The following is a 22568-nucleotide window of genomic DNA, read 5'->3' on the forward strand; positions in this document are numbered from 1 at the left end:
TTTCCCAGGCCTATCTAACTCACAGCGGGTAGAGTATTAAAATGAGATACTGTATGTGAAAATTCCTTATAAACCATAAAATGCAGAACCCAGGTTTTGAAGCAGCTGTGTCCTCACTGTCCTATACTCATAGATTGTTGTAATCACGTACATCACTTGTCTGTTAAGACCCCCTCTAAAGTTTTATCCTTCTCCGTGTGTTCCTACTGGGCTGGCACGTGGTCAGAGCCTAATAGGCTGAATTTTTATCACCTGACCTAATTCAGGAGCATTGAGTGTGTTGCTCCCAATTCTCATCCACTGTCCCCAATTCTGTTCTGATGATGACACTGTTGGGGAATAACAACCTGATCATAAAATAACATCCAGCAAAGTTAAGTTGTATTTAGCATGAACCAGGTGCTGTGTTAAATATTTTCTATATACTATCTTATTTAATTTTCACAAAATCACTATGAGGTAGCTGTCGTTACTATCTCTATGTTTTATAAGGGAAACTAAGATTTGGAGAAGTTATAAAACTTTCTGGGATCATAGATCTTGCAGTAAAGAGAAAGCATGGACTCAAACGCAGGTCTGTCTGATGCCAGAGTCTGGGCGTAATCACCATATTCTATTTCACTAACACAGAATGCAACTTTTAGAAGTAACCTTAAAGATTATCTACTTCAGTCACTGTATTTTATGGATAAAGACTCAGATCCAAAGAAATAAAAGGACTTGCGCAAGACAATTGGTGAGTTAGTTCCACACTCAGAAAGAGAGCAAGGGTCTCCTGACCCTCCATTTATTGCATTTTGTACAGCTCACCTCTGTTCCTTTCCTCCTCCCTGGCACCTGCCTCTGGGGGTTGCATAGCTAGACCCTGGGGGAGCTGTGTCTGAACTTGAGCTTATCAGCCTAATATATTGGCAGCAAAAAATCAGTCCTTCCTAAGTCTTTCAAGTCAGGTTGTAATTACAGGCAGAAAGGCTGAAATTTAGATACAAGTGATTTTTTTCCTCATGGGCAAAAATAGCCTTGAATTTTCAAGCCATGGATAAAACAGGAGACTGCTTCTTGTTCTTTTCCCTGCTGCTAGGGAGCAGTCACCCTTAGGAAAAAGTGCACAGCTGGGTGATGGATAGAGCAGCAACTGAACCAGAAGCATTCTCAGCAAAATGGACTTTCCAACCACTTTCTTCTTTCCAAACTGGTGCCTTCAGGCTGAATTTACTGATTGAACACACAAATAAACAACAAAACTCTGTAAAATTCTGCGGATCTATTTTAAAGGTTAGAAAAATGACTGGCTGGAAATTGTTCTCAGAAAGTGAGTTCAGATCACCTGTCAGCCACGGGGCACTGACTTCGTCATGACTCCTGTGACACCCATAGGAAGAAACCTGGTACTGCACTGGGGCTAGTAGTATTGCATGATCTAGGACAGTGGTGCTGAAACTTTGAGATTTCAGGCTCCTATGCTCTTTCAAGTGTGGCCCTGGCCCTTTCCTTCAGAGAGACGGGAGTAGGGAGAGGGAGAATTGTGCAAGGCTAGTAGCTGAGTTAAAATGACTAGATCTTTAAAATTGAGGTTTATCTCTGCATTTTATATCTCCCCTGTCCCCGTTATCAAGTGTGAGTCAACAGATATTTGTTGACTAGGAAGGACCTAGACAGAGACTAGTTGTTCCAAATCAAGGTCCTGTTTGAAGTTCTACATTCCACAGCTTAAATGAGATGCTATGTCTTCTTGAGAACTATACTTGCTAGAAAGCAGAGGAGTGTGCCACTTTCACCCTTCAGTGGAACTAGAGTAACATATTTTTTCACTATGGTAGGCGGTAACGATCACAGGAAATCATGATTTTAAATACATGGGCAATTTGCAATGATATGAGAAGTGTAAATGTTATGTTAACTGACAAACTTGCTGAGCTTGTTGGACACTTTTTGATATGAGCTCAAAACTTCTGGGTCCTTGTCTGGCCCTCTCTCCATTCAGGTAGAGTTGACCACTTTTGTTGGGTTTCCTCACTGCCCCCTCCACTCTGCCCCTTCCCACCCCCTCCCCGTCTGTACTCTTCATGCTCTCTGCTCCTTTGAGACCCCCCAGGTTGCCAGGACTGGTGTTTTACATCCCTACATCCCTGACACCTGGCGCAATGCCCAGGTTAGATCAGATGCTTGATACTTTTAAACAATGAATGGTATATCTTAAAGCTGGTGGGACCCTCTTTGAAAAGAATTTAATGCTGACTTTGTAAAGGATCCTTTCCTTGATTCAAATATTTCTGTAATATTCCCATGGAAAATGAGACCAAAGTAAAGAACTGAAAAAATTGGATTCCCCTCACTGTTTTTAAAGGTTCAATTAAGACATGAACCTATAAGTACTTTGTAAATAGTCAAACGCTAAATAAATACAGGCAGCGTTATGTTTGCAGGCCATAATGGGTGTACTGCAAGACAAAATATACGAAACCACACTGTCTAAAGAAAAGTGCACTTACAAGCTCTCCATCTTTGCCTCCAAAGTCTAAATACAGCATCCTGATTCCATCATCTGAAGACATTTTCAGCTTTTCATAAGGAGCCTGTATGATTGTCTTGGGAAAGACACCCTCCTGTGGTTCAGTGGTAATAGAAAATCCATTCTCATAATGTACGGTCAACCGGCACTCCTGGTTTTTATAGGTGCAAGCTGAAAGAGACAGATGGAGACAGAAGTATGAACAATGGAAGTCCATCCATTTTCCCAGGCACTTAAGCTTCTAGTCTCCCCAAACCCAGGGCCCAGCCACCAACTTCTTTCTAAAGTTAAAAATTAATAATCATTCATGAAAATATTCTCCTTAGATTGATTGTGATATTGTAATGTAACTTGCCCTGTGAAACTAAGGGAAATGAACTGAAAGAAATTCCTTTTGCTGGATTTTGTCTGGGCTCTAGCCCTTATATGACCATCTGACAACATGTATGTAGGGAGACGGGTGTTCCAATGGCCTTGTATCAAGCTGGAAAAAACTGACATTTGATTTAGAGTAAGCTACCTCTGATCATCGTCAACACACACACAGTCAATCAATCGATCAATCAATGCCATGTCTACCACCTGGTGAAAGCAGCAAGCAATCCCCCAGTGACATTACCCAAGGTAACAAAAACACATGTAAGAAGTCAGGAGTGAGTAGTGAAAAAATAACCTGATTTTTAATTTTAAAAAAGCTGAATAAAGCTCATTTTATAAACAGAAAGAAGTGCTTTTTGAGTTTCCCTGATGATCTGATCATCTTGGGTCCTGGAAAAGCTGCTGCTGTAGATCGATGTCAGGTGTGGCACCTTCGGTGAAGGATGCTGTTTCCTCCCTGTGTCCAGTGTGGTATTCAGGAACCTCAGCTGGTGTCCACAAGGTGCCCTCTGATCCAACGGAACAAAAGTAAAACCTTCTGATCAGGTTAGGTGCCAGCATTTATCTGTGGTCCACCTTGCGTTTAGGAAAAGAGACCAGCGCTCTCAGATTATGAGCTGGACAGGGGGACTGCCACCTGATTCCAAGTTCCCATTAGGAAGACTTGTGAGTGTTTAAAACCCTTAATCAAAAAGTTCTGGAGGGAATTCCCTGGCGGTCCAGTGGTTAGGACTTGGCACTTTCACTGCCGGCCCCCGGTTCGATCCCTGGTCGGGGAAGTAAGATCTCGAAAGCCGCTCGGCCAAAAAAAAAAAGCAAAAGCATCAGATTGGATTTTTTTGCCTCACAAAACACCACATTTAACCGGCCCTGGCAAGTCAATTGGCTCTGGCCTTCATATACATCTGAAAGCTCTTTGGGGCTAGGAGGACATAGGCAGTACTGATTACTCTGTACCAACTTCAGCTCAGCTCGGCTTTATATACCAAACTGAATTTCACCTCAGCACACTTTAGAAGCAGGACCTTAGCTTAATACCATAGGTGATAAAAGCAAAGCTCAGAGAGGTGAACATGTCACAACCCAGTGGTTTAGATTTCAAAATTCAAGTTCTTTGCTTCCAGTCTGTCTTGTACAGCCTTCTCACACGCTGGTGCTCAGGACACGGAGGCGTGTGGGGAGGGATCTTGGCAAAGAGGCTCTCAGACTAATAACTGGGGTGGGGGGAGCCCCTCAGAGTTTGGGGGAAGGAACAGAGTGTCTGTCTGCCCACAGAATGAGGTGGCTTTTAATTGGTTAAAACATATACCCCTTCCTTCGACTGACCGCAGCCATCTTTCAACTTGTAACAAAGGGTTGGTATTTTCCAAAGGTGCATTCTCTAATGAGTCCTGGGAAGAGCCCCTTGGCAAGTCTTAAGTTATCCTCTCAGAAGGGCCCTAGACCCCTGCCACCCGTCCAGTTCAAGGATGACCAAAACATAACATAGACACGGCACAGATGTAGTTATGACTTCCCATCTCGAATCCTCGTTTTTGAAAGTTTTCACTTCTAACATCTGCAGAATATGTGGGTGCCTGAGCTCTAAACATGTTTTTTCCCCTTTCCTCTATGTTTGAATTTGAAAGCTGTGCCACTGGATGGTTTGAATTAATTGACTCTGGTTACTTTTAATTTTAATTGACCTAAAGTGGTATTTGTGGCCTTTATATATAATGTAATCAGTTATCTGAAGACGTTCTTAATCTACACAGGATAAATTGAACCCATTATCAAGTTAATTGAAGCTCTGATTAAAACAAAGCCCCTCCCCCCAACTCTCTGCAGGCATCTTTCCATTTGAAACTGGGCTGCACCTTTGGCCATTTCCATAATTTCTTCTCTCCCACCACCCAGCTAGCTCAGTCCACACAATTCTTTGTTATTCTCCTTTGGCTAGTCTATTAACAGCCTCATTGTTTTCCTGTCAAAGTAGAGTTCAGCTTACTGAGAGAAGGATTTTATGAAATTTGTGGAATGTAAACTAAACCAAACCCCTTTGGCCATCTTCATTCTTTTCTAGAACACCCCAGAAGTTGTTGCAAGGAGTCTGGACTTCTCTGCAATTACACGTATAACTTCATTAAATTTAGTTTTCAGGTGACCAACTCTCTGGTTTGAAACTCTAGTTTTTTGTGCCATACAGAGTGGCTTAAAAAATAAAAACGTCGGGCTTCCCTGGTGGCGCAGTGGTTGGGAGTCCGCCTGCCGATGCAGGGGACGCGGGTTCGTGCCACGGTCCGGGAAGATCCCACATGCCGCGGAGCGACTGGGCCCGTGAGCCACGGCCGCTAAGCCTGGGCGTCCGGAGCCTGTGCTCCGCAGCGGGAGGGGCCGCAGCGGTGAGAGGCCCGCGTACCGCAAAAAAAAATAAAAAATAAAAAAAAATAAATAAAAACGTCAGTGACACTCCGAGAGACATTTTCAACAATGTTGGAAAATATTGGGGGGTACTAACTAGTTTCAGGATAATTTTTAAAAGACAGTGATTATCTCAGAGATGCTGCAGCAGAAATTCTACAAAACATCTGGTTTTTCATGTTTGCACCAGTAAAGGAAATGTGGAGAAACCCTACTACACGTTGACGTGGGTCCCATCTTTTAGAATCCTCCTGGGTGCTGGAGGAAGTTGCACCCTAGTGCAGTACTGCACAGAGTGGTCCACGGACCAGCAGCACCAGCACTGCCTGGTATCGTACTAGATGCAAATTCTCAGGCCCTGCCCCAGAACTGCTACATCACAATCTCTAGGGATAGGCATCAGCAATCGGAGGCTTCTGAGGGTACAACTAAAAAACTTTGTTTTTGTTGTTCTTGTTTTCAGTGTGACTAAAGTTTGGAAACACTGTACCTAAGAGGTCTTTTTTTTTTTTTTTTAAGGCCAACTTAATTTATTTTAACCTAAAGTAAACACAAAATGTCTTGTTTTTATATGGCATCCCTCCCTGGATGAAACACCTAATTCAGGAACCTCAAGAGACAGATACTCGTTTAGGATAGAGGAATAGTTCTGCTTCAGAGCAGAGATGGAGAAAGGATTTATATTCCACTTAATTAATTCTTTTTAAAAGAATTTTTTTTATTGTGGTAAAAGTTACATAATGTAAAATGCACTATTTTAACCATATTTAACCATATACTATTTTAACCATATTTAACTATTTAACCAGTTCAGTGGCACTAAGCACATTCACATTGTTGTGCAATTCTCACCATCATCCATCTCCCAAATTTTTCACCTTCCTAAATGGAAACTCTGTCCCCATTAAACACTAATTCCCTATTCCCCCTCCCCTGCCCACCTCCCAGCCCCTGGCATCTACCAGTGTACTTATGACTCTATGAATTTGGCTGTTCTACGTACCTCGTGTAAGTGGAGTCAAACAGTATTTGTCTGCATCTAATGTATATTGCAGTGCATTTTTAAGGTTAACTTAATATATGTCCTTCAAACAGATTTTACCGTCTTTCTCCCCGCCCTGTGCTATACAGTAGGCCCTCACCAGCCATCTACTTCATACACACTAGTGTACATACGTCAGTCGCAATCTCCCAATTCATCCCACCCCCGAACTTGGTGTCCATACGTTTGTTCTCTATGTCTGTGTCTCTATTTCTGCTTTGCAAATAGGTTCATCTGAACCATTATTCTAAATTCCACATACATGCATTAATATACAATATTTGTTATTCTCTTTCTGACTTACTTCACTCTGTATGACAGTTTCTAGGTCCATCCATGTCTCTGTAAATGGCACAATTTCGTTCCCTTTTATGGCTGAGTAATAGTCCATTGTATACATGTGGCAAAACTTCTTTATCCATACCTCTGTTGATGGACGTTTAGGTTGTGTCTATGTCCTGGCTATTGTAAATAGTGCGGCTGTGAACATTGGGGTGCATATATCTTTTGGAATTACAATTTTCTCAGGGTACATGCCCAGGAATGGGATTGCTGAGTCATGTGGTAGTTCTATTTTTAGTTTTTTAAGGAACCTCCATACTGTTCTCCATAGTGGCTGTATCAATTTGCGTTCCTACCAACAGTGCAAGTGGGTTCCCTTTTCTCCACACCCTCTCCAGCATTTACTGCTTGTAGATTTTTCGATGATGGCCATTCTGACTGGTGTGAGGTGATAACTCATGGTAGTTTTGATTTGCATTTCTCTTATAATTAGTGATGTTGAGCATCTTTTCATGTGCCTCTTGGCCATCTGTATGTCTTATTTGGAGAAAAGTCTATTTAGGTCTGCCACCCATTGTTTGATTGGGTTCTTTGTTTTTTTGGTATTGAGCTGCATGAGATGTTTGTATATATTGGAGATTAATCCCTTGTCAGTTGCTTCATTTGCAAATATTTTCTCCCATTCTGAGGGTTGTCATCTCGTCTTGCTTATGGTTTCCTTTGCTGTGCAAAAGCTTTTAAGTTTAATTAGGTCTCATTTGTTTGTTTTTGTTTTTATTTCCATTACTCTAGGAGGTGGATCAAAAAAGATCTTGCTGCGATTTATGTCAAAGAGTATTCTGCCTATGTTTTCCTCTAAGAGTTTTATAGTGTCTGGCCTTACATTTAGGTCTTTAATCCATTTTAAGTTCATTTTTGTGTATGGTGTTAGGGAGTGTTCTAATTTCATTCTTTTACATGTACCTGTCCAGTTGTCCCAGCACCACTTATTGAAGAGGCTCTCTTTTCTCCATTGTATATTCTTGCCTTCTTTATCAAAGGAAAGGTGACCATATGCGTGTGGGTTTATCTCTGGGCATTCTATCTTGTACCATTGATCTATATTTCTGGTTTTGTGCCAGTACCATATTGTCTTGATTACTGTAGCTTTGTAGTGGAGTCTGAAGTCAGGGAGCCTGATTCCTACAGCTTCGTTTTTCTTTCTCAAGATTGCTTTGGCTATTCGGGGTCTTTTGTGTTTCCATACAGACTGTGAAATTTTTTGTTCTAGTTCTGTGAAAAATGCCATTGGTAGTTTGTTAGGGATTGCACTGAATCTGTAGATTGCTTTGGGTAGTATAGTCATTTTCACAATGTTGATTCTCCAGTCCAAGAACATGGTATATCTCTCCATCTATTTGTATCATCTTTAATTTGTTTCATCAGTGTCTTATAGTTTTCTGCAAACAGATCTTTTGTCTCCTTAGGTAGATTTATTCCTTGGTATTTTCTTCTTTTTGTTGCAATGGTAAATGGGAATGTTTCCTTAATTTCTCTTTCTGATCTTTCTTGCTAGTGTATAGGAATGCAAGAGATTTCTGTGCATTAATCTTGTATCCTGCAACTTTACCAAATTCATTGATCAGCTCTAGTAGTTTTCTGGTGGCATCTTTAGGATTCTCTATGTATAGTATCATGTCATCTGCAAACAGTGACAGTTTTACTTCTTCTTTTCCAATTTGTATTCCTTTTATTTCTTTTTCTTCTCTGATTGCCGTGGCTAAAACTTCCAAAACTATGTTGAATAAGAGTGGTGAGAGTGGACATCCTTGTCTTTTCCTGATCTTAGTGGAAATGGTTTCAGTTTTTCACCATTGAGAATGATGTTTGCTATGGGTTTGTCATATTGGCCTTTGAGGCCATATGTTGAGGTAAGTTCTCCCTATGCCCACTTTCTGGAGAGTTTTTATCATCAATGGGTGTTGAATTTTGTCAGAAGTTTTTCTCCATCTATTAAGATGATCATATGGTTTTTATTCTTCATTTTGTTAATATGGTGTATCGCATTGATTGATTTGCATATATTGAAGAATCCTTGCATCTCTGGGATAAATCCCATTTGATCATGGTGTATGATCCTTTTAATGTGTTCCTGGATTCTGTTTGCTAGTATTTTGTTGAGGATATTTGTGTCTATGTTCAACAGTGATATTGGTGTGTAGTTTTCTTTTATTGTAGTATCTTTGTCTGGTTTCAGGGTGGTGGTGGCCTTGTAGAATAAGCTTGGGAGTGTTCAATTTGAGAAGGATAGGTGTTAGCTCTTCTCTACATGTTTGAAAGAATTTGCCTGTGAAGTTATCTGGTCCTGGACTTTTGTTTGTTGGAAGATTTTTAATCACAGATTCAATTTCATTACTTGTGACTGGTCTGTTCATATTTTCTCTTTCTTCTTGGTTCAGTCCTGGAAGTTGTACCTTTCTAAGAATTTGTCCATTTCTTCCAGGTTCTCCATTTTATTAGCATTTAGTTGTTTGTAGTAGTGTCTTATGATCCTTTGTATTTCTGCGGTGTCAGTTGTAATTTCTCCTTTTTCATTTCTAATTTTATCGATATGAGTCCTCTCCCTTTTTTTCTTGATGAGTCTGGCTAAAGGTTGATCAATTTTGTTTATCTTTTCAAAGAACCAGCTTTTAATGTCATTGATTTCATTTGGTATTGTTTTCTTGGTGTCTATTTCATTTATTTCATAACCTTAGAGGTCTTGTGGGAAAATCCTGTTCATCCAGAGCAGATACCATCAGGGCTTTCTACCATGATGGAAATGTTCTAGATTTGCACTGTTTACCATGGTAGAAATGACATCTGACTATCCAAGTTACCCACTTTTCCTGAATGACGATGAGATATTTTCACAATCAGACCCCTAGGTTCCATTTTAGTAGGGCATTCAGTGCCTTAATTTAGAAGAATTTTAAATTTACCTCTGGAATTTAAGTTTATCTCTGGAATTTTAAGTACCCTAAATGGCCAGTAATGGAAACAATTTTGAGGCTGTGGTGGAGTAGACAGTGCATTCTTTCCATAAGGATGTGACATCACAAAACCAAAGCCAACAATGCTCACCTGTGGTGACTTCAATAGTGAGTTCAGCTGAGTTATGGCACCCCTGTACTATGCTCCTTGTCCAATGTGAGAGGTCCCTGCTGATCTCAGCCCTGAAGAGATGCGTTTCAATACCCTGCCTGGTACCAGTTCGTGTTGCAAAGGACAGATCTACATCAGCCTGGGGTGAGCCTTTCCCTGGACCTGAATGGACCAGCCTGTTGAGAAAAACAGAGAGAGAGAAATTATCAAAATGGAAACTACTGTATTCACCTGATACACCTGTGAAAAGCCCCAAATTGGTGATTTGCTCTCAATTTTCTGATCTGGAACCAAAAGGTCCACTATACCCTAATGTTCACCATGGTTTTCTGCCATCTCCTCACCCAGTGCCTGGCCAATGGTAGAGTGAGATTAGCATAGTGGCCAAGAACTGTGCATCTGGTTGACTATGCAGAGGAATTGAATATTGTGACTTTAACTTTATTTAGACAAATTCAGCTATACTCACTCAACCAGAAAGGAAGATAATTAAGTAAATGATTGAGAGAACAATTTAAATAATGTGGAAAATCCCATCTCCCCCATTCCATTCCTGGGCATATGTATGACCCAGTGAGAGCATGAGACAAGAAAGGAAATCTGTTGTTTCCTGGGTTAGACTTAGTTACCCCCTGTGTTTCTTGTACTTTGGATTATCTGGCTGCACTTCTGCATGCATTTCTCATGCTCACAGCCTCCAAATGCAAGCAGACCACCAGGGGACTCAGCTGAAGAAGTAGCAATCTGTGTATCAGTGTTAAAGCTTGAAAAAGAACAGCAATGCTGGACTTCTTGAGACATGGAGGAGAACTGCATTTTATGGGAGATTAAAGGGATTTTCAAGAGTGATTTTTTTTTTAACATCTTTATTGGACTACAATTGCTTTACAATGGTGTGTTAGTTTCTGCTGTATAAAAAAGTGAATCAGCTATATGTATACATATATCCCCATATCCCCTGCCTCTTGGGTCTCCCTCCCACCCTCCCTATCCCACCCCTCTAGGTGGTCACAAAGCACCGAGCTGATCTCCCTGTGCCATGCGGCTGCTTCCCACTACCTACATATTTTACATTTGGTAGTGTATATATGTTCATGCCACTCTCTCACTTCATCCCAGCTTACCCCTTCCCCCTCCCTGTGTCCTCAACTCCATTCCCTACATCTGCACCTTTATTCGTGTCCTGTGCCTAGGTCCTTCAGAACCTTTTTTTTTTTTTAAATTCCATATGTATGTGTTAGCATATGGTATTTGTCTTTCTCCTTCTGACTTACTTCACTCTGTATGACACACTCTAGGTCCATCCATCTCACTATAAATAACTAAATTTCATTTCTTTTTATGGCTGATTAATATTCCATTCTATATATGTGCCACATCTTCTTTATCCATTCATCTGTTGATGGACACTTAGGTTGCTTCCATGTTTTGGCTATTGTAAATAGTGCTGCAATGAACATTGTGGTTTATATCTTTTTGAATTATGGTTTTCTCAGAGTATATGCCCAGTAGTGGGATTGCTAGGTCATATGGTAGTTCTATTTTTAGTTTTTTAAGGAACCTCCATACTGTTCTCCATAGTGGCTGTATCAATTTACATTCCCACCAAAAGTTCAAGAGGGTTCCCTTTTCTTCACACTCTCTCCAGCATTTATTGTTTGTAGACTTTTTGATGATGGCCATTCTGACTGGTGTGAGGTAATGCCTCATTGTAGTTTTGATTTGCATTTCTCTAATAATTATTGATGTTGAGCATCCTTTCATGTGTTTGTTGGAAATCTGTATATCTTCTTTGGAGAAATGTCTATTTAGGTCCTCTGCCCATTTTTGGATTGGGTTGTTTGGGTTTTCTGATATTGAGCTGCATGAGCTGCTTGTATATTTTTTTTTTTTTTTGGCTGTACGCGGGCCTCTCACTGTCGTGGCCTCCCCCATTGCGGAGCACAGGCTCCGGACGCGCAGGCTCAGCGGCCATGGCCCATGGGCCCAGCCGCTCCGCAGCACGTGGGATCCTCCCAGACCGGGGCACGAACCCGCGTCCCCCGCATCGGCAGGCGGACCCCCAACCACTGTGCCACCAGGGAAGCCCTGCTTGTATATTTTTGACATTAATCCTTTGTCAGTGGCTTTGTTTGCAAATATTTTCTCCCATTCTGAGGGTTGTCTTTTCGTATTGTTTATGGTTTCCTTCGCTGTGCAAAAGCTTTTAAGTTTCATCAGGTCCCATTTGTTTATTTTTGTTTATTTTTGTTTTTATTTCCATTTCTCTAAGAGGTGGGTCAAAAAGGATCTTGCTGTGATTTATGTCACAGAGTGTTCTGCCTATGTTTTCCTCTAAGAGTTTTATAGTGTCTGGACTTAAATTTGTCTTTAATCCATTTCAAGTTTATTTTTGTGTATGGTGTTAGGGAGTGTTCTAATTTCATTATTTTACATGTAGCTGTCCAGTTTGTATATTCTTGCCTTCTTTATCAAAGGAAAGGTGACCATGTGCCTGTGGGTTTATCTCTGGGCTTTCTATCCTGTTCCATTGATTGATATTTCTGTTGTTGTGCCAGTACTATACTGTCTTGATTACTGTAGCTTTGTAGTGGAGTCTGAACTCAGGGAGCCTGATTCCTACAGCTTCGTTTTTCTTTCTCAAGATTGCTTTGGCTATTCGGGGTTTTTCGTGTTTCCATACAAATTGTGAAATTTTTTGTTCTAGTTCTGTGAAAAAGGCCATTGGTAGTTTGATAGGGATTGCATTGAATCTGTAGATTGCTTTGGGTAGTATAGTCATTTTCACAATGTTGATTCTCCAGTCCAAGAACATGGTATATCTCTCCATCTATTTGTATCATCTTTAATTTGTTCCATCAGTGTCTTATAGTTTTCTGCATACAGGTCTTTTGTCTCCTTAGGTAGATTTATTCCTTGGTATTTTATTCTTTTTGTTGCAGTGGTGAATGGGAATGTTTCCTTAATTTCTCTCTCAGATTTTTCATCATTAGTGTATAGGAGTGCAAAAGATTTCTGTGCATTAATTTTGTATCCTGCTACTTTACCAAATTCATTGATTAGCTCTAGTAGTTTTCTGGTAGCATCTTTAGGATTCTCTGTGTATAGTATCATGTCATCTGCAAACAGTAACAGCTTTACTTCTTCTTTCCCGATTTGTATTCCTTTTCTTTCTTTTTCTTCTCTGACTGCTGTGGCTAAAACTTCCAAAACTATGTTGAATAATAGTGGTGAGAGTGGGCAACCTTGTCTTGCTCCTGATATTAGTGGAAATGCTTTCAGTTTTTCACCACTGAGAATGATGTTGGCTGTGGGTTTTTCATATATGGACTTTATTATGCTGAGGTAAGTTCCCTCTATGCCTATTTCCTAGAGGGTTTTTATCATAAATTGGTGTTGAATTTTGTCAAAAGCTTTTTCTGCATCCATTGAGATTATCATATGGGTTTTATCCTTCAATTTGTTAATATGGTGTATCACATTGATTGATTTGCATATATTGAAGAATCCTTGAATTCCTGGGATAAATCCCACTTGATCATTGGTGTATGACCCTTTTAATGTGCTGTTGTATTCTGTTTGCTAGTATTTTGTTGAGGATTTTTGCATCTATGTTCATCAGTGATACTGGCCTGTAGTTTTGTTTTTTTGTGACATCTTTGTCTGTTTTTGGTATCAAGGTGATGGTGGCCTCGTAGGATGAGTTTGGGAGTGTTCCTCCCTCTGCTATATTTTGGAAGAGTTGAGAAGGATTGGTGTTGGCTTTTCTCTAAATGTTTGATAGAATTTGCCTGTGAAGCCATCTGGTCCTGTACTTTTGTGTGTTGGAAGGTTTTTAATCACAGTTTCAATTTCAGTGTTTGTGATTGGTCTGTTTATATTTGCTATTTCTCCTGGTTCAGTCTTAGAAGGTTGTGCTTTTCTAAGAATTTTTCCATTTCTTTCAGGTTTTCCATTTTGTTGGCATATAGTTCCTTGTAGTAATCTCTCATGATGCTTTGTATTTCTGCAGTGTCAGTTGTTACTTCTCCTTTTTCATTTCTAATTCTATTGAGTCTTCTCCCTTTTTTTCTTGATGAGTCTGGCTAATGGTTTATCATTTTGTTTATCTTCTCAAAGAACCAGCTTTTAGTTTTATTGATCTTTGCTACTGTTTCCTTCATTTCTTTTTCATTTATTTCTGATCTGATCTTTATGATTTCTTTCCTTCTGCTAACTTTGGGACTTTTTTGTTCTTTCTCTAATTGCTTTAGGTGTAAGGTTAGGTTGTTTATTTGAAATTTTTCTTGTACTTGAGGTAGGATTGTATTGCTATAAACTTCCCTCTTAGAACTGCTTTTGCTGCATCCCATAGGTTTTGGATCGTCATGTTTTCATTGGCATTTGTCTCTAGGTGTTTTTTGATTTCCGCTTTGATTTCTTAGTGATATCTTGGTTATTTAGTAACGTATTGTTTAGCCTCCATGTGTTTGCGTTTTTTATGTTTTTTCTTCCCTGTAATTGCTAATCTCAGCATTGTGGCAAGAAAAGATGTTTGATATGATTTCAATTTTCTTAAATTTACTGAGGCTTGATTTGTGACCCAAGATGTGATCCTGGAGAATGTTCCATGAGCTCTTGAGAAGAAAGTGTGTTCTGCTGTTTTTGGATGGTATGTCCTATAAATATTAATTAAGTCCATCTTGTTTAATGTGTCATGTAAAGCTTGTGTTTCCTTATTTCTTTTCATTTTGGATGATATGTCCACTGGTTAAAGTGGGGTGTTAAAGTCTCCTACTATGATTGCGTTACTGTTGATTTCCCCTTTTATGGCTGTAGCATTTGCCTTATGTACTAAGGTGCTCCTATGTTGAGTGCACAGATATTTACAATTGTTGTATCTTCTTCTTGGATTGATCCCTTGATCATTATGTAGTGTCCTTCTTTTTCTCTTGTAATAGTCTTTACTTTAAAGTCTATTTTGTCTGATATAAGAATTGCTAATCCAGCTTTCTTTTGATTTCCATTTGTATGGAATATCTTTTTCCATCCCCTCACTTTCAGTCTGTATGTGTCCCTAGGTCAGAAGTGGGTCTCTTGTAGACAGCATATATATAGGTCTTGTTTTAGTATCCATTCAGCCAGTCTGTGTCTTTTGGCTGGAGCATTTAATCCATTTACATTTAAGGTAATTATCAATATGTATATTCCTATTACCATTTTCTTGTTTTGGGTTTGTTATTGTAGGTCTTTTCCTTCTCTTGTGTGTCCTGCCTAGAGAAGTTCCTTTAGCATTTGTTGTAAAGCTGGTTTGGTGTTGCTGAATTCTCTTAGCTTTTGCTTGTCTGTAAAGGTTTTAATTTCTCCGTCGAATCTGAATGAGATCCTTGCTGGGTAGAGTAATCTTGGTTGCAGGTTTTTCCCTTTCATCACTTTAAATATGTCCTTCCACTCCCTCTGGCTTGCAGTTTCTGCTGAAAGATCAGCTGTTAATCTTATGGGGATTCCCTTGTATGTTATTTGTTGCTTTTCCCTTGCTGCTTTTAATATTTTTTCTTTGCATTTAATTTTTGATAGTTTGATTAATATGTGTCTTGGCATGTTTCTCCTTGCATTTATCCTGTATGGGACTCTGCACTTCCTGGATTTGATTGTCTATTTTCTTTCCCATATTAGGGAAGTTTTCAACCATAGTCTCTTCAAATATTTGCTCAGTCTTTTTCTCTTCTTCTTCTGGGACCCCTATAATTCGAATGTTGGTGTGTTTAATGTTGTCCCAGAGGTCTCTGAGACTGTCCTCAATTCTTTTCATTCTTTTTTCTTTATTCTGCTCTGTGGTAGTTATTTCCACTATTTTATCTTCCCAGTCACTTATCCATTCTTCAGCCTCAGTTATTCTGATTACTTCTAGAGAATTTTTAATTTCATTTATTGTGTTGTTCATCATTGTTTGTTTTCTCTTTAGTTCTTTTAGGTCCTTGTTAAACATTTCTTGTATTTTGTCTATTTCCAAGATTTTGGATCATCTTTACTATCATTACTCTGAATTCTTTTTCAGGTAGACTGCCTATTTCCTCTTCATTTGTTTGGTCTGGTGGGGTTTTACCTTGCTCCTTCATCTGCTGTGTGTTTCTCTGTCTTCTCATTTTGCTTAACTTACTGTGTTTGGGGTCTCCTTTTCACAGGCTGCAGGTTCGTAGTTCACGTTGTTTTTGGTGTCTGCCCCCAATGGGCAAGGTTGGTTCAGTGGGTTTTGTAGGCTTCCTGGTGGAAGGGACCAGTGCCTGTGTTTTGGTGAATGAGGCTGGATCTTGTCTTTCTGGTGGGCAGGACTGCGTCCAGTGGCATGTTTTAGGTGTGTCTGTGAACGTGTTATGATTTTAGGCAGCCTCTCTGCTAATGGGTGGGGTTGTGTTCCTGTTTTGCTAGTTGTTTGGCATGGGCTGTCCACCACTGTAGCTTGCTGGTCGTTGAGTGGAGCTGGGTCTTAGCGTTGAGACGGAGGTCTCTGGCAGAGCTCTCATCGATTGTTATTACAAGGGGCTGGGAGGTCTCTGGTGGACCAATGTCCTGAACTCGGCTCTCCCACCTTAGAAGCTCAGGCCTGACACCCGGCTGGAGCACCAAGACCCTGTGAGCCACACGGCTGGCAGGAGGGGTCTCGGTAAAAGGCAGATTCTGGGGAATTCCCTGGCAGTCCAGTGGTTAAGACTGTGCGCTTCCACTGCAGGGGGCTTGAGTTTGACCCCTGGTCGGGGAACTGTGGCAGGCACCCAACACTTGAGAGACAGAAGGGTTTAAAGTTGGAAGAACTGGATGAAGGGGTGCCTCAGTCACTTGCCGGTTGTGGAACCCAGGCACAGCCTAAAATCCGTGAGCCTGTTTTCTCACCTCCACTCAGCCTCAGGGCTGTTGCAACGTCGTCGTGGCTCTGCCTGTCACCCGGGTCTGATGCACCTCCAAGGGTGATTTTTACTGTACATGATTTCACACTGACTTTAGGACATACATTCACAGCATAAAATGTGACTCTCATGGTAAATATTTTCTAAAAGAGCAGAGGAAACGTGAGGAATCAAAGGCTGTGAGTGCTGCCTTCTGAGCAGGCACTGGCTCCTACTTCTCACTTGCCCCCTGTAAACACTCAAATCTCTCATGCTCTCTCCTTCTCCTCCATACCCCAACCTCCTTCTGGGAGAGACTCTCATATCAATAATTTGCAGGAGAGAATGAGTATAATTTAGTAAATATTACTTCTCTCCAGGGTATTTGCATATTCAGCCTTATCTTTTAATACGGAAAGAAACACTTCAGTATTGGCTAGAGAAATTCCAGGTGTCTATTCACTTGGTGGATGAGAGAGTTATTTTCTTAGGCAAAGGGCTTGTTACCTCTAGATTAAAAATTGTACAGAGGAAATCCAAAAGCTTATTTTCTCTTGCAAGCTTAAATACTGTAGACCAAAATGATCACTGAAATAAAACATACTGTAGCCCACTGAATTTCTAGCGACAGCCTCGTTTAACTCTGAGGAGCTTTCTTTTACACAAAGTTGAAACTCAGTGGGAGATGTGGACTGCAATGCTGACTTGAAGCAAAAGGTTAATTGAAAAAGGCTTTTGGCTGTACAATTCTTTGAAGATAGAGACATTACAAATGATAACAAATGTTGGCAAGAATGTGGAGAAAAGGGAACTCTTGTACATGTTGGTGGTTATGTAACTTGGTGCAGCCACTAGGGAAACACAGTGTAGAGGTTCCTCAAAATATTAATATTAGCACTACCATATGATTCAGCAATGCCACTTCTGAGGAAATATCTGAAGGAAGCAAACTCAGCATCTGAAAGAGATACCTACACTCCCAAGTTCACTGCAGCATCATTCACAATAGCCAAGATATGGAAACAACCTAAGAGTCCATCGATGGACAAATGGATAAAGATGATGTGGTGCATATATACATAATGGAATATTATTCAGCCTTAAAAAAAGGGAAATCCTGCCATTTGCAACAACATGGATGAACCTGAAAGCATTATGCTAAGTGAAATAAGCCAGACAGAGAAAGAGAGATTCTGTATGACGTCACTTATACATGAAATCTTTTATTAAAAAAAGGCAAACTTATAGAAGCAGAGTGTAGAATGATGATTGCTGAGGCTGGGGGAAATGGGGTGATGTTGGTCAAAGGGTATAGATTTTTAGTTGTAAGATGAATACATTCTGAGGATCTAATGAGCAGCCTGGTGATACAGTTAATAGTATTGTATTGTAGACTTGAAATCTGCTAATTAAAATTTGTGAAAAAAGAGGTAACTATGTGAGATGATCAATGTATTAACTTGATTGGTAACCAGTTCACAATATACATGGACATGAAAGCATCGCGTGTATACTTTTATTTGTCAATTATACCCCAGTAAAAAGATAATGCAAGACAGAAGTTCCATGAATCTCATTGAGAGGAGCGTCCAGGACAGCGTGAAGGAAAATGTCTGCTGACATGGGTGCCGCCACCCAGGGATTTAACATGTAGAGACTGAGTCGAGTTTGTCGGGAGGGAGGAGGGTGTTTCGTAATAAGAAGGGAACAGGAGTAACTGAGAAGCTTCTGGGAGGTTTCAAAATCTGGGTGAGAGTAGAGAAAATGGAAAGCACTTCTCAAAAGCCTAAGAATTTAAAGGGATTGAGGGTCAGGTAAAACTTCATTAAGAAGAAGTATGTACAGAAAGCACAAATTCCTATTGAGTTTTCTTAGTTGCTCAAAAGTGTTCTTCTCCTCAAAGGTGTTTACGTTTTAGTTGCTTCAAGAAATATATCTAGCTCTTCCTTTTTAAAATCTTAAAATCTGTGTCAGTTGGGCACAGGTGGCAGGCTGCATGGTAAACCGAAAAGGGACATAGGTTTGGGAGGCATAACAAACTGCATTAGAACCCTCTTCTACCATTAGTGAAATGTTCTAAGAGTCACCACCTCATAAAGTAGTGTTATAAAGATCCAATGAAATGATCTGTGTACCGTACTTGTACAGAACCTAGATATGGTTTGTAATCAATAAGTATTATTCCATCCCTTGCCCCTACCCTCTGTTTCCTTACTTTAAAAATATAATTCTTGCCTCATATGATTAGGATTAAATATAAGAAAATATATAAAAAAATATGTTGTAATGATCTGGAACCAAACCCACAAGTATCTCCAAGGTCAGCCTGTGACGGATTTGTATGAGTCTGTCATTAAGGCAATCTGAAATGTTGTCCTTAAAATATTTTTTAAATGCTCCTTTTATAGAGAAATATAAGGAGACTGAACCTACCAGACATAAAAAATATATTTTAAGGCTGTATTATTCAAAACAGGTTAGTACTCATTCAGGTAGAAATGGGAAGATCAGTGGAACTAAACAGAAGATGGCTGGCTAATCAAAATAACAATGAGATGCTAATGTTAACCAAAGAGAAATGAAGAGGTCAAAAAGTTTGGTAACAGATTTGGGGTATACATTGGGGCAGCTTCTACATAAATTAAAAAGTATGTGAAGGAATGTATGTATATTCAAGGATTTTCAATGCCACGTTGTTTATAAAAGCAAAAGACTAGGAATACCTGGTTAAATGTCATCATATATATATACTCATAGTATATATACTCAGTTATAATATATATGCTGTGGAAAGAATGGGCTGTATTGATGTTTACAGAAATGAAACATCTATAGTAAACAAAAGTGAATAGACCAGGCTCCCATTTGTTTAAGAAAAGAAGGTGGGGAAGGAGTAATACACACACTTACATAGTTATATATGCTTTTGTGTGTTTATAAAATATTTATGTAAGAACATATAAGAAAAGACTAATAGTGGTTGCCCTGGGAAACAGATCTGAAGTAGAAAATTTGACTTCTCCTTATATATCTTTTTCTGCTCTTATTTGCTTTTAACTGGGTACTTTTTTTTTTTAGTTAAAATTACTTTTTTTTAAGGAAAGAAAAAACAAACCTGATTCTTTATGTTCCTAAGGGTACATAAATGTTAAATGCATTAAATGTCATGTTTATACACACACACAAAAAGAAAATACATAAAGGACTTGATCCAGTATTTAGTGCATCATAGTAAGCATTCAGTAAAAATTATTTTCCTGATGCCTTCCCTGTTCACGTTCTCACTTTCTATCCGCTAAATTTCCACCCAGAGGACATCAACTTTGTCACAGTCCAGGGATAGTGTAAATGTAACACAGAGGCACAAGTGAAGCAAAAAAGAAGTTACACCACCCTCTGAAGAATGTCACATGTTTGTGAATTTCTTACCAATATTTCTTTTTCTCTAGAGAGACTATAAAATTAAAGCCAATAATAACTGGAAAATGCAATTTGTTAGGAATTTTGCATTTGGTAAGTCTGGATATAAAGGAGTGAAATTACTAACAGAGTGTAACAAGGTATGAGGAAGCCCTGTATCTAGCTGACCAATACCAGGCACAGGGAGTCCTTGATGGGGAAATTCACCGTGTTACAGGAAATAATGATTAAAAAAAAAAAGCCCTTTGTGGGGAGGACTATTGGTGTACTTTGTTTCATCACCAAATTCTCACTGAAGAAGAAAAGGGAAGAGGCAAAATGGATTTTTCACCTACCCAAGTGTGAATTATCTAACATTTGTGTCAAAGAACAAGTTGATTTGCAATCTGAAGAACATGCTGAATTATGTGTTCTTTTGAATATACCAGTATTGGTTAATGAAACGTACAGTACTGTATGTAAACTGTGAGACAGAGCAAATTGTCTTTTCTGCTACCTAGTATGCATACTGGTAACAAAAGGATACTTTTTCCAGATGAAAATCAAATGAACTACGTCACATATCCACACAATGCACTTGGGTACACATCTTCTGGATGGGGTACTACACAGTCCCAACAAATTATTTTAGAAACACATATGTGAATGTGGAGAAGTGCACCTGTACTCATTGAAAGGCTCCAAATATGCAGTTGAACTCTGTAAAATAAAAGCTTAGAAACAAATCCATTAAACTGTCAAGCAATTTCATGCTTGATTTTATTTCTACTTTATTAATTCTTAAATTTTTCTCTAAGCAACATATACTGCACAAGGTAAAGATTAGCTTTACAAGGCTGTGGGACTAAAATGAAACCAAATATTTCACCTTTAATTTCTAGAATCAGGACTTCCATTGCACTGAAAAATATATGCATTCTGACTCAGTGTGGAATACATGTTTTGTTTGTTTAATGTTAGCAGCAGTTCAGGGCTGGAATACTAGATGAACTCATCTGTGTCCTCTTGCATTCGTTTGTGTCTGCGTTAGTCTAAATTGTCCATGTCTAGCTCCTATTACCTGACACCTGACGCCTGTGGCTGTGGAATAGCCTTTCTCAGAATGAAGTTAACTGATCCATGTGGGATGAAACCTACACTCATGGCCTCATTAATCCCTTACATGAACCTACTGGCCTCCAGCAAGTGAGTCACGAGTGCTGCTGAGACCTGCCAGTTGAAGTTACACGATCCTTTTGGATTCAGGGGTGCACTGGGGGGCCTTCGACGAGCTTCTTGCTCTGTTCAAGCCTCTTCTTCCATCCTTTCAACTGAGCACCAGAAATCACTCAGAACATAATTTGGCGATGAGAGACCGTGTGAGGAACGGGAAGGAGGAGGGGGCAAGCATACATGTCTGCAGTTATCTGTGGAAGTGTTCAAGCATGGGCTGGTCAGCGACTCCCCAGGGATGGTAGAGTTCTCACCTTGAGAGTCTATGGTTAGATCAAAGCCGTCCCTGGACTTTGGGCCCTCTTGGGAGAACCACACTTGGAGTAGATGATTTGCTTCTTGGGATCTAAGGTGAGGTAGCGACATTTCCAGCAAGGCTCAGACTGCCTAGGCTGGCAGCCAGCAGGAGTTCTTGGGTGCCCTCTCTGTATGTAAGGTTTGTTGCTCGTGCGTCAGTTGACAGCTCCTGGGTAGGAAGATGTTGGGGGAAGCAGACTTGCTGTTGACAGCACAGTGATCGGCTGGTGCTCAAGACCAAGCATAGCATGGATCTCCTCGAGGTAGGCGTCCCTCCTCTGGACGCCACACATCATTATCAATTCATTTACCCCACTGCTTAAGATCACCACGTCATCTCCCCTAATGTCCTTCAAGGTAGGAGCCTTGTCCATCTCTCATTGATTCCTCAGTGTGTAGTATCTTACCTGATTCATAGTCGGTGTTCAATACATGTTGGCTGAGTAACGGCATCAATGGAAGTTTTTCAAAAGTTTTTGAAATGTGAGTTCAATTTTACAAAGGGAAGTGCACACACACAAACACACACACTCATACACAATTGACCTATTTTGAAATCCTTTGAAATTTGGGGCCAGTGAAAAGCTCCTACTGGGCTCTTCATTTGCAGACTGCATTTGAGAACACATTACAGTAGTCAGATTCTGGATACAATGTACCAAGTAAATGTCAGCTGGACAGTAAGATTTTAAAAGTCATCATCTGGACTTCTGAAAGGGCTAAGGACAGAATCTGTCTGCCTGAGTTTTTCCCATCCTGCCAGGAACAGCCTTTTTACATTCCTCTCAAGATTCTTGCCAAAGATCTTTCCTGATCTGCAGTCTCGGTGGGGTGGGGGGCAGGGGACTCTGAAACAGCTATTATTTATCTTTCAATTAGTTTACATTTTTAAGCAAGTGTATCCTTAAAAATACGACCATCTGTCTCTTATCTGCAGTGGGGACTACACTACAGAAACCAAGGAAATGCTATCTCCCTAGAGAAGATAACTTTCTTACCCAGCTAGAAAAAATACTGGCGCCCAGGGACAGGGTTTCAA

The 22568-nt window shown here is 39.9% G+C and overlaps 2 protein-coding genes across 7 annotated transcripts in view; one reads left to right on the top strand and one right to left on the bottom strand.

Annotated features, from left to right (window-relative positions):
• Positions 1–22568, top strand: part of MTBP (MDM2 binding protein) — a 154647-nt gene that overhangs the window by 92200 nt on the left and 39879 nt on the right. The gene's annotated exons all lie outside the window — the stretch shown is intronic.
• Positions 1–22568, bottom strand: part of SNTB1 (syntrophin beta 1) — a 232108-nt gene that overhangs the window by 4621 nt on the left and 204919 nt on the right. For 2 of the 3 annotated variants that reach the window (XM_004265352.4, XM_049700673.1), the window contains 2 exons: positions 9717–9913; positions 2493–2683 (listed from right to left, as the gene is read on the bottom strand). In XM_004265352.4, coding sequence (XP_004265400.1) covers positions 2493–2683; positions 9717–9913 — 388 coding nt within the window. Of the gene's footprint in view, positions 1–2492; positions 2684–2707; positions 3400–9716; positions 9914–22568 lie in introns of those variants that run through there. The other variant, XM_049700674.1, reaches the window with a different exon arrangement.

The sequence above is a fragment of the Orcinus orca genome, chromosome 17 (assembly GCF_937001465.1).
Source record: "Orcinus orca chromosome 17, mOrcOrc1.1, whole genome shotgun sequence".
Classification (NCBI taxonomy): Eukaryota; Metazoa; Chordata; class Mammalia; order Artiodactyla; family Delphinidae; genus Orcinus; species Orcinus orca.